The sequence below is a fragment of the Ophidiomyces ophidiicola genome (genome assembly GCF_022830035.1).
Source record: "Ophidiomyces ophidiicola strain CBS 122913 chromosome Unknown scaffold_3, whole genome shotgun sequence".
Classification (NCBI taxonomy): Eukaryota; Fungi; Ascomycota; class Eurotiomycetes; order Onygenales; family Onygenaceae; genus Ophidiomyces; species Ophidiomyces ophidiicola.
The window spans coordinates 924038-936041 of record NW_026054643.1 but is presented as its reverse complement, the minus strand read 5'-3'; the positions used below and the strand labels follow the sequence as shown (position 1 = coordinate 936041).

The window sequence follows — 12004 nt, the reverse complement described above, 5'->3', positions numbered from 1 at the left end:
GAGATAATAGAGCAAAATTAAGAGGAACAACCTAAATAGACGAGAAAGAAGACAAAATGTAAAAGAAAAGGCAAAATGGGAAGGAAACAGTATGAAGGTGCGGACGGAGTAGAAGGACCGGGGACCAGAAAAAAAAAAGGAAAACGAAGACAAGAGAGACAGAAACAAAAAGCCATTCACATCATCCCATGCAAGAGAGAAAAAAGAGAAAAAACGAAACAGAATGGAGAAGAAAAGAGAAAGATAAAACACCCCGTCCACCAATGTTGCTTATGCAAGGATAAGAAACGAATAAGAAAAAAAAAATAAAGAGAAAATAAAGTAATGCCGGTCTTTCCCAATCCGACGAGAGACACACAAGACTCCCCAAGAGAAAAAAAAAAAAAAAAAAAAAGATAGAGGTCGATCGGTCATGCGTCGCCGGCGAAGTAGCGCTTGCTGCGGTTGCGGGCGGCCAGGGCCTTGGGGTCGTCGTGCAGGTTCATGTGGTGCACGACGTGCGGGCGGTAGACGGCGTCGACGGGCGGCTGCCAGTCGTCCAGGCCCAGCGGGAAGTACTCGTACAGCAGGTCGGCGGCGGAGGTGTCGGCCGGGTTGAGGATGTGCGGCGAGACGAGGCCCGGCGGCAGGTGGTGGTGCAGCGACTGCGCGAGGAGGGGGAGGTTGGCGGCGGCGGAGTAGGCGTGCGACGCGAGCACGGGCGCGGGCGCGTGGGCGAGCGCGGCGGAGGACATGGACACGGTGGGCGGCGCGAGCTTGTGGAGGAGCGGGGCGGGATCGAAGGCGTGGTGGGAGAGATGTGGTGGTGGTGGTGGCGGCGCGGAGGAAGAAGAAGAAGAAGAAGAGGCGTGGAGTAGGCTGGCGGCGTGGACGGGCGTGGTGGGCGTGGCCGGGCTGGGCACGTCGTCGGCGGCAGTGGCCAGCGCGAGAGGCAGCGGGCGCCCGAGGCCATGGGCGTGGTGGGCGTGGGCGTGGGCGTGCGAGCTGGTGCGGCGGCGCTTCGGCGGGCGCGGGGCGGGGGCGTCGGCGGACGACCAGTCGGCGGCCCCGGCGGCCGGCGGCTGCGGCGGGGTGTTGGCGGGCGAGGCCAGCGCGTCGGAGGCGGCGTCCAGCTGCAGCGGCACGGGGGCGGGCGAGGGTTCGGGCGGCGACTTGCTGCGCTTGGAGGCGGCGGCGGCGGCGGCGGGCTGGGCGGCGCGGTGCAGGGCGGCGGCCTGGGCGTTCTTGCGCGAGGCGGCGGCGCTCCCGCTGAGCGGCAGGTCCTTGCGCGACTGGAAGTTGCGTGGGCTGCGGCCGCGCACGATGACGGGGCCCGACTGCGCCTCGGCGATGGCGATCTTGGCGCCCGTCGACAGCGTGGCCACGATCTTGAGGCGCACGACGAAGTGCTGCTGCAGCTCCTTGCGGCGCCCGTTGTTGGCCGTGGCGATGCGGAACTGCAGGCGCTTCCAGGCGATGGCAAAGGTCGCGTAGTCGGCGTCGACGTCCTGCCCGGCCATGGTGTCGAGCGGGATGGCCGGCGGCTCCTTTTCGGCCTTGTCTTCGGGCGGGCTGCCCCCCGCTCCGCCGGCCGCTCCGCCGGCGGCGCTGGCGCTGGCGGGCGTCTTCCACGGCACGGAGATGATCTTGACGGGGTTGCCCTCGACGGACTCGGTGGCCGACACGGTCAGCTCGTGGGCGAGGATGGGGATGCGGTCGCCCTGGTCGGTCATCAGGTAGCGCAGCGTGCGCGGCAGCGTGACCGAGCCGGTGATCTGGAACAGGTTGCGGCGGTAGCACGTCAGCTCGGCCACGGGCGGCGGCGGCAGCCCGCTGGCGTCGGTCCCAGCAGAGGCCGCGGCCGCCGCCGCAGCCGCAGCAGCCGCGGCGGCGGCGGTGGGCGAGGCGGCGGTCCAGGGCGACTCGGCCAGGAAGAACATGCCGTGCAGCTGGGCGGCCAGCGACAGCGAGGTGCGGCGGAACGAGTAGTCCAGCAGGGTGAAGTTGTAGGCGGGCAGCGAGAAGCTGAGCAGCTTGTGGTTGTGGTCGACGGAGGCGTCGGGCGGCGGCGGCGGCGGGTGGTGGTGGTGGTGGTGCTGGGGGGCCTGGGGCTGGGCCGGGTGCTGCGAGTGCTGGGAGTGCTGCGAGTGCTGGTGCTGGGCGTGTTGGTCGGGCGGGCCGTCAAACGGGCTGAGCAGGTCGGGGAAGGGCTCGTCGTAGGAGAAGCGGCGCAGCGGGTGGGCGAGCGCGGGCGGCGCGAAGCTGAGGTCGTCGCTGGGGCAGTCAGTGGGGATCTTGGGTAGAATATTGGGGATGGTAGGGTTGAGCGTGTTAGGGTCGAGGGGTTAGGCGGAAAGAAAGAAGAAGAAGAGAGCGGATGCATACCTGGCGAAGGCGTCCGGGTGGTCGTAGGCGGGCGGGGCGGCGTCGAGCGGCGGCATGGCGGCCAGGTAGTCGGCGGCGGGCGCGGCCAGCGGCAGCGGGCTGAGGTACGACATGGCGAGGGCGTCGTAGTCCATGGCGGTCAGCGGGCGGGGGCCATGGGGGGGGGGGGAGGTGGTAGGCGAGGAAGAGGAAGCAGGAAGCAGGAAGAGTGTGGAAGGAGAGAAGATAGAAGAAGATAGAATGGCAGCGCGGCCGCGGCGGCGGGCGACGGGCGCAATATAACCGCGGGCGCGCCACGGCCCTCACCGCGACTCGCGCGGGCGGGGGGGCTGGCCGCCAGCACCGGGCTAGCTAGCTAGTGAGCTGCTTAGCTGCCCACGCCTAACACCCACGCCCACGCCTACGCCTACGCCTACGCCCGCCCTCGTCTTCTCTCTCCGCCTCACCCTCGACCCTAACACGCTCAACCCTACCGCCCGCCCTCGCCACGCCCAACACTCGACTTTCTCCTCTCCTCTCCTCTCCTCTCCTCTACCCTTCTACTCTCTACTCTCTACTCTACTCTTTCTCCCCGCCGATCCTGGCCGCCCCGGCTCCACCGCGCCTGCAGCCCAGCAAACCTTCGCTGCACCGCGACCAGGAACCCACGCTCCGCCCCTGCCCGCCGCGCCCCCTAACTATCCCCCCCCCCCGGCCGCCCGCAATCTCTGTCGGCCTCTCACGCGCCGCCCGGCCTGCAGAACCCAGCCCCCGGCCCACGCCAAACTCTCTCCCTGCCTGCACGCGCCGACACGCACGCTGAGTCCTGACGCTGCTGCTGCTGCTGCTGCTGCTGCTGCTGCTTCTTCCCGGCCCGCCATGCGCGCGCTGGCCCTGACACCCTGGCCTGACTCGCTGCCTGCAGGTCACGCACGCACCGCGCTGTCTATCGGCCATTCACCATCATCCTCATCGCGCTCGCTACCCGGCCCAATAACGACCTGGCCTGGCCTGGCCTGCCGCCCACGCGTTGTGCCGGCTGTATGCAGCCCCATCAAGAACCACCGCCGATAGAGAATAATGATAGTAGATAGCGAGATACGAGATCCGCCGTGTCAGAATAACCCACCGCCATATGACATCAGTCTCTTCATCCTCTCTCCCCCAAAAAACCGGACAATCTCTCCTCCCCCACCCTGGCGGCCACCCACCCCCCTCTCCCCCACGCGCGCCGCCTGCTGGGCCACCGCCCCGATTCCTCGTCAGCCCCGACAACAACATCCCCAAAATCATCATCATCATCATCATCCAGCCAGGCACCGACCGGGATCACTGGATAGATAGCCAAATCATATCAATCACTTTTTTTTGTTTTATGTTTTCCGTCTTCCTTGTCCTGAGTCAGGATTTGCGCGTCAAGCGTTTTTTGGGCGGCTTCCTCGATATGATAGAAGAAAAAGCACTTGCATCGCAACCGCAGGATTTGCCTTTTTCTTTTTTTTGCCACTGGCGCGGGGGGGAAGCTGAATCCGCTCTCGGGCGGCCCCGGAGAGGCTCTCTCTCTGTACTCTTCGATCTCATCAAAAGCACCCGCGAGCCGAGATGGGGCAGGGTGCTTGAATCCTTCCTAGCTAACTTAACCAACTACCCCACCCCAAGACTCGAAATAATAATACAAACAAAACAGCCTCCCCCCGGAACAGTTCGTTGGGCGGCAAGAGAGGCTCGCTGGAGAGGCAAGTTTGCCCCGGATTTCAGGTCCAGGGGGGTGGTCAAGGAAGATGCTTTTTTGGCCACAAACCGCCAGCCAGAACCCGCCCAGCCCACGCAGACAAGAATAATAATATGCACGGCTGTGGATTCCAAAAAGTCCCCGCAAAAATGCTATCGTCCTGATTCAGGTCACAAGATATCTCCTGCCTAGGTACGAACCTGTCCGGTCTCCCCCCCCCTGGCCCCGTTTTTTGCCTCTGCGCTTCCCCGGAGACACCGTCCTGGGATTTTGACGCCAGAAGAAGAAGATTGGGAGCTCGGCTGCTGTGGTCTTCTCCTTTGACACGTTCGACGGGGCGTTCTGCGGTCTCTGATTTTTGCAAGAAGGCGAGAATAATAATAATAATAATAATAATAATCAAAATAATGAAACAAAAGCCAAAAGCCACAGCCAACCCAAACCGACCACCTGCCAGAAACAGCACAGAGTTTCGACCTCTCTCGCTCTCTGCTCTGCTCGTATCGCCAGCCCAGAAAAAAACAGACTTTCCAAAACAGACTTTGGCGCGAGGGGCGGTGATCTGCGCGCGTGCAGCCACGCTAGAACTCAGCGGGTTCGCTTTTTCTTTTCGCACCTGACTAGTCAGTAGTTAGTTAGTTGACTGCTCTGCCCTTCCATGCTGTTCCAAACTCCGACATCGTTTAGCCAGAGCGATGCGGCCCAGGCGGCCTGGTTGGCTGCTTCCCCTGGTCCCCGGTGGGCTGCGGTTCCCAGGCCGACTCCCTGCTAGCCCGCCACCCAGCGATCAGCACGGGTTGGCTGATCAGGCAGAGAGAGAGAGAGAGAGAGGGGATCCCCTCCTCCCTTCTAGAACGCAGCGCCGTTAGTAATCGCAACGCCCCGTTTCTTCTTTTTTTGTGAGTTGTCGTGCCTTTTTTTTTTTTTTTTTGGTTGTTTTAATTTCCTTGGCTACACTCTCTGACGATAATAATAATATTCGCTTCCCGGATTTTTATAATAACAGCCCCGGTCCTTGCCCCGCGAAGCGTCAGGGCCCTTTCCCTGGCCGTCGTCGTCGTCGTGCAGCTGGCCAGACGAGGAGCAGTGGAGCAGACCTCCGCAATTAATCGATTGGCGTGTTTGGGGGCCGGTTCTGGCGCGGGTTTGTTGTTGGGCCACGAGAAGTAGAAAGGGGGAACCCTCCCGGCCAGGCGGGTTTTGACTTCTCGCGAGTTTCTGCGACCGTTGAAATGCGAAAAAGTAAAAGCAATATTATTACCAAAAAACAAATGAGTAAATGAGTCCAATTAAACTAGGGATTGGCTGAGATGAGATAGATGGCTTTGAAATTCCGTGTCGACTAGCAAAAAAGTAAAAATGTGCTCAAAACACGCGTCGGCCACTGCAGCCGCCGTCTCTTTTTTTTTTTTTTTTGGACAACTGGCGGGCGAGCAGAGTTTGTTAGCGGGAGGGGGAGAGCGAGCGAGGCTGCGCGAGAGAGAGACGGCGGCGTCTGGAAAGAGGACCTAGTACGGAGTACGGAGTAATTAGTTAATCAATGGTGATCCGCGGCGAACCTTCTAGCGCGACGTTTAGACTCCTTCCAGAACGAACCGCGCCGAAAAAATAAACGAGCTCACACACAGTCTTGAGCTGTCGTCGTGTCGTGTCGTGTCGTGTCGTCGTGTCGCTGTGCTGTCGTGTCGTGTCGTGGGTGTGCGTGGCCCGACGGCTTCACTGCGGCCTGCTGAAGCAACCAATGCTTCTCGCCGGTGGTCGGCCCGCGCACCGGGTGAAGGACGCGTGCCCGTCACATGCCAGCCGCAAACAGGCCAAACCGTTAGCTCACTAGTTAACTGCTTTCCCCGCAAATCCGGCCAGCCGACAGACAAGCATAATAAGAATAATGACGGCGCTATGCCTTCCCTTCTCGTCCGGCCGCGTCGTACGCCCCGCCCGCGACACTCCCGGCCAATCACGGCGCCGCCTCCGGTATCCGGCGGCATCCGCGCGCGCGCTCGCCATCCCGACTGGCTGTCGTAATCATCGTCATTCGAGCTATACAAAGTCAGCGAGCGGGCTGGAGGGGGCATCCTGGGCCGAGCGAGCGAAGGGGGCGTCCCGTATTTTGGGAATGATGGTAATAATAAGACTAAATAATCAGCCCTCGCCGTTTGGCCGTAGTTATTAAAATACTTGTATTGTTATCATTATCTTTCACACAACCGATGAAGCACGACGCGCTTCCCCTCCCCGCAGAGTCCGCATGATCACGCTCCTCTCCCCCCCGTGTTGTGTGGCCTGCATTAGTAGTAGTGGGCGCGCGGATGAATTCTCTCGCTCTCGTCTTTTCTTTTTTTTTTTTTTGCTGCTGATTATGCAGCGGTAGGGCTGGGGGGTTGGGCGGGCAGACAGGCCAAACGGCTTCGAACAAAATCCAAAATTCAATTTCTCCTTCGTGTTCTTATTTCTTCTTTTTTGCTTTTCCCTTTTTCGGCTTAGAGTTTTTTTTTTTTTTTGGGCTTGCTGCTGCTTCCTCGGCTCATCTCTCTTCCACCCCCCAAATATTATTATGATTATGATCATGCTTCCCTGCCCCCGTCCTGTGCGCGCCGGCAAGGATGTATCCCGGCCGCTGCTGCACGCCCTTTTTTAGTGTGTATGCGAGAGCGAGTAGTCGTAGTCGGAGCAGTAGTACGGAAGTAGAGTTGCCAGCTGTTCTCCAGAGCGGCAGGTGTGCATCGCGAGCGGGTTGGGCGCCACGCTAGTTAGCTCGCAGTCGTGCTTCTAGAAGCAAAAGAAAAGCATCAAAAAGCATCGTTTAATTAAAAGAGAGAAAAAGCCAAAATCATCACAAAACGGCTAACGAGCAAGTCGGCCGTGTTGGTTAGTTGGTTGGTCAGCCAAGGCCTGTCCCCAGCTCTCCCCACACTCTCGGCCACGTGAAGCCGCGATCTTCGACTCCGATCTTCTAGAACACCAACTAGTCAGTCAACCCACGATGCCTCGCGTCAAAGGATTATTATTGCTGATGCTGGACCAATCTATCTCGATCACGAACCTGCCGTGCCCGCACCCTCGAGATCGTCACCCCCCCCCCCCCCCAGCTATCTATCTGTCTTTTGCCGCCCCGCCCACCGACGTGCCTGACCCGGATCGTCATCCATCACAGCACCACATCTCTCTGCCTGAAAGTCTCTGCGAAACAACACAACAACAAACAAACGTCTTGGGAAAACCTCCCGCTCCGTGCAGGGGCCCCCAACGTAACTCTATTGATTCATAACTTTTCGCCCTCCGGTCTCATCTGCAAGACATCCCCATCCCCATCCCCAGGTACCCCGCGTTTCCCATGATCCTCCTCTTCCTTCTTGTTCTTCTTCTTTTTTATTTTTTTTTGGGGGTCTCCTCCCGTATTCTTTTCCCACACCCGGTTAGTCGACCGTCGTCGAAGGCTGATCCCCCAGTAGCTTGTAGCTTGTGTATGTACCAGAATCCTCTCCCCCCCCCCCCGTGCATCGAATCCCACCAGTAGTCACTCGATGCCAGCACAACACACACAAATCCTCGAGAGACACGCAGACGCAGACGCATCGCATCGCATCACTTCCATGCCAGCCCAGCCCAGCCCCCAGGGCAGGGGTGGTGGTCTAAACTATCTCGGCTTCGGCGATTCGATTCGTATCGCCCCAGATGAGCCTTCAAAAACACGAGAGAGAGAGAGAGAGAGATCTGGAAAGGCGATATAATTTTGTGTTGTTTTTCCTTATTATTATTACTCTTCTTTCCCGACGCAGCCCGTTCACAAATCCGCCTTTCTCTCTTTCGCTTGCTCTCAACGAATCTTTTCTCGGAATCCGCCGCCCGCCCTGTGCTTTTTTACCCCCCGGCCCCCCTTCCCCCATCTCCCAAGGCTGACTCGTCTCAGCCACCTTGGCCCGAACAAAGACCGCCTGAAAATGTCCCGAATCCCGAAATCCAATGCGATCCAAGCCCATCTTTATAGGGTTTGTGCAACCGGCATGTACGGGAAGGGTGGATATGCAAGTCATTCACCTCAAAGAAAAGAAGAAAAAAACATCACCAAACTGCATACTTAGTAACTCCCCCAGCCCCGCTTCCCCAATAGCCTGCGATCATTCCACCCTTACACCGCTTCCGTGCGCCCCCAGTTCTCTTTTTTTTTTTTATCTTTTTCCACGCTTCGTAGACGTAAAACGTCCCGCCATCAGCACGTGTGGTTTTGGGCCCGTCCGCCCTCGGAAAAAAACCAGACGGGGAGATCTCACGACGAAGCCAGCAGGTTCCACGTCGCTGCAGCGCAAGTCACCTCGTCGAAAGTGTGGAGCACCGAGAATCCCATCGCCGAGAGATTGTTGAAATTGCCGTCCTCGACGTCCATCTGCCCGCCCCAAAAAATTGCCGTTAGCGGGCGGCCCCCTCCAATAAAGCAACCAAAGATTTTAATAATAATCCAAGATTTATGAATTTGCCAGCAAAAAAGCGCATGTTCCCCAGATTTACCCGGCCCTGGACCCGTGGGGCCAGTGTGTTTTCCGGCCGAGCGCCCAATCACAGCCTCCACGGTCCACCCCAGGGTAGAGAAGGGCAAGGGAGGGAGGGAGGGGAAAGAAGAGACAAAAAAGATGGAATCCAACCACTTACACAATCTAAAACTGCCGCACTGGCTCCTTGGCTCCGTATTTGCTTAATTCCCAGCAGGATCAGGCCCTGCACTAAAGTCGAGTATTCACCCGCGAAGGGGGAGATCACTACCGACGAAATGCCCCCAGCCACCACCCGTGTCTCCTTGACTGCAGGAACGAAATCCGCCAGCGTCGACTCGCCATTGTACACCACCACGCTTCCCAGAATCGCGCCGTCCTCGTCCCGTTTGGCGCGAATGATCCCGCACGTCGTCGGCCCACTTAGCGCCATCCTGTAGATGTCCAACACCCCTTGTCGTGAATTGGTCTTGACGTGGTCCAGCGTCGAGTCCGCATAGTCGCGTCCGTGGACCAACTCGTAGTTGACCTCTGCGATCCGCAGGCTTTCCGTCAGGCCCTCCGGCGGAGTCCACTTTTCCAGATTACGGATGATCATCGTGCACACCGGCCGGGACAGAGACGTATTCCACCCGAGCGAGGCAAACCATCGCCGCAGCCATTTCCTCTCCACCGCGTTTCCCGTCGGTATTCCCAGGTAAACCCCCGGCAAACGCGAGCCCAACTGAAACCTTTTCGCGCCTTGCCGCTGCATGAGAGATCGAACCGCTCGGTTGTGGAGCGAGTTTCCAATCGACAGCCTCCGTTTAGCAGGGTCGACTAGAATTGCCCCAATTACTGCCGTCCCCGTGGATTTGAAGAAGTAGGTCGAGCAGAACCCGTACAGCGCGTGCGTACTGCTGTTTCTGACTACAAAATGGGCTTCTTCAACATCCGAGCTTTGTAATAGGAACGTATTGGATGTAACGTTCGCAAGTTCCGGCCGTGGGCTTTCGTCCCGAACGCTGCATAGAAGCTCATCCAGCGGCTTTGCGTCCCGCTCTTCATTCCAGCCCTCTACAAGCCAGTGCGGCCGGGACTGATCGGGCTTCTGACTGTGACTCAAGGTACCCGGAAGCGTGCCTGTGGGCTTCAAATCGCCAAACAAGACTTTGACCAACGCTTGCAGTGCCGCTTCCGTGAAATCGTACGTGCAGACATACGTCCCGATGGATTGATCCGAGGCAAAATCGTACGGTGAGCTGACGGCTACCACAACTAGCGGCATGGGTCTGGTTTCGCCGTTGGCGGTAAACTGCGCGTTGAAAATCATCGACACATGTTTTGTGAAGCCATACTGATAAAGGTTCCGGTTAGAGTCCGCAGTGACGATGATGACTCCGCCAGCTCGCTTGATGAGGCTTTCATGGATTGGCCGCACGCCGTTCGTCGTATACGATGTATGAAGAACCCGCCCTCGTTTTTGTCGCGCCAGGGAGCGCCCGAATTCGCGAAAAACCTTCTCCCCGCTCAGCAAGGACGCATTTCGCTCCCAAGCGACCGGGTCTGTGGAAAGAACCGTAGGTTCGCTATTTTCATGGGATACAGCAGAAGCGGCAAGTGGCTTCACCAAGGGTGTGAGAAGGAGCAGCTCCTCGTCTGGCTCAATGGTATTCGTGAGTGGTAAAATGCCGCTTCTGTCCCTTACAACGGTGATAGAGTTGTTGTATGCCTTGGTTGATAGGCTAATATGCGATGGCTGCATTTTGGAGAGCAGGCTGATGCCCGGAGGGTTCAACGCCTTTTCCCACGACGTGCACTGGTGCTTCATATCAAGGACTCTCTGCAGGGACTGACGTATGCGTTCCTCACTAATGATGCCGTTTTGAACCCCTAATTTTAAGCCATCGATTGCCTCCAGTTGCACTGGGTACGACCGGCAAAGAAGTATTAGATCGCAGCCAGCTTTCACCGCCATCACAGTCCCGCCTCCCACTCCAATATTGTAGCTCAGCGCTTCCATCTCTAAGCAATCAGAGACAACGACCCCGTCAAATTTCAAGTCTTTCCGCAGTAAGTCGTCGACCACCTTTTCAGATAGACAGGCATGCATGATGTTCACACCTGCTGACGACATCGCACAACCACCAACCATCATAGAGTCCAACCCTTGCTCAATGGCATTCCGGAATGGAACTAGAGCACTCGCACTGAGCTGCTCCAATGAATCCGTGATAACTGGCACGTCAGTTTGATTCGCAAGCACCTCTAGATTTCCGTAAGATGGGAAGTGCTTTCCGCACGTCGCTAACCCTGCTTCATGATACCCTTTGATGAACTCGGATCCGTACGCTGAGACTTCTTGGGCTTCGTCTCCAATGCTGCGGGAGCCTAATGGCTGAGTCTTTGCGTTATTGAGGACATCTAAGACGGGGCCAAGAATCCAGTTGACCCCGACAGCACTCAGCTCTTGCGCTGTTGCTTTTGCAACTTCCCTTGCTAGGGACTTGGACCCTGTGGCGGCGATGCCCATCGCGCTTGGGAACTGGCGAATATGTGTTTCATCGAAAAGGCTATTGACGCCGCCATTTTCCTGATCCAGGCCGATCAAGAGGGGAGCAGAGTGACCAGCATCTTTTGCAATGGTTTGCAATTCCAGTATTAGTTTAGTGGTCTCTTCGGCAGCTACAAGATCGTCAGTTATCTGTGTCCAGTAGAAGATTAATGCGTATAGTCTGTCAATAGGCAAGAGCCCTGGTCTTTTCCAGTGATATAGGACAAGGAGCTAAAACATGTAGAAGGGGGTAGATACATAACAAGGAAATAGAACAAGAGCAGAATGAAACAATGAACATGGGTTGACTATACATTTCAGGTTCTTGGCGGTCAAAATGATCGACCCGAGATGGTAGTCTTCAATCAGTGACCGGATCTGGGGGTCGACTCTGGTTCCGTCAAATCCCATGACGAAGAGCGGCCCCATCTGCCTATTATCAGAATCATTAGCCACATATCAATCGTTCATTAGCCTGAAACTCTTTTTATGCAAGGGAAATGAACTGGTATGTGCTATAATGCGTTTATGTATAAAGCTCAAATGTCATAAAAGTGGAAATTTGGGCTCTGGGTATGCATCCCAGCTTAACCAAAAATGGTTTCGCAAAGCCACAAGAAGTTTTCGATGGGAAAAACACTGTACGGGCACTGGACGTCTGGCGAGCGTTACCTGTCAATGTTGCCCTCCCATTCGGCCGGGAGTTCTTTTTCTTTGGCCCCCATGTTGGCAGCGGGAGCTGCAGCGCCCTTTTCCCCACAGAATAATGGCGGTTCCTATTCAGCAGCGGCAAGAAGACACGCCTGGCCACGGGAATCGCCCCGTTGAGCCTAGCGCAGTCCAAGCCAGAGCTGCCAGCAAACGGAGCAGTGATGCGGTTGAGGCTGCTTTGCGTACGCAGGATAGCTA

General features: G+C 57.4%; 2 protein-coding genes across 2 annotated transcripts; both read right to left on the bottom strand.

Moving 5' to 3' along the window:
* Nucleotides 1-410: 410 nt before the first annotated feature.
* On the bottom strand, nucleotides 411-2477 carry LOZ57_001342 (uncharacterized protein; the record flags this gene model as incomplete). The annotated part of the gene is made up of 2 exons (XM_049250433.1): nucleotides 411-2253; nucleotides 2365-2477. The coding sequence occupies 2 exons, from the start codon at nucleotides 2475-2477 to the stop codon at nucleotides 411-413; spliced, it is 1956 nt and encodes a 651-aa protein (XP_049110793.1).
* Nucleotides 2478-8629: 6152 nt separating this feature from the next.
* On the bottom strand, nucleotides 8630-11506 carry LOZ57_001341 (uncharacterized protein; the record flags this gene model as incomplete). Its single annotated transcript, XM_049250432.1, has 2 exons — nucleotides 8630-11226; nucleotides 11410-11506. The coding sequence occupies 2 exons, from the start codon at nucleotides 11504-11506 to the stop codon at nucleotides 8630-8632; spliced, it is 2694 nt and encodes an 897-aa protein (XP_049110792.1).
* Between the last annotated feature and the right edge of the window lie 498 nt (nucleotides 11507-12004).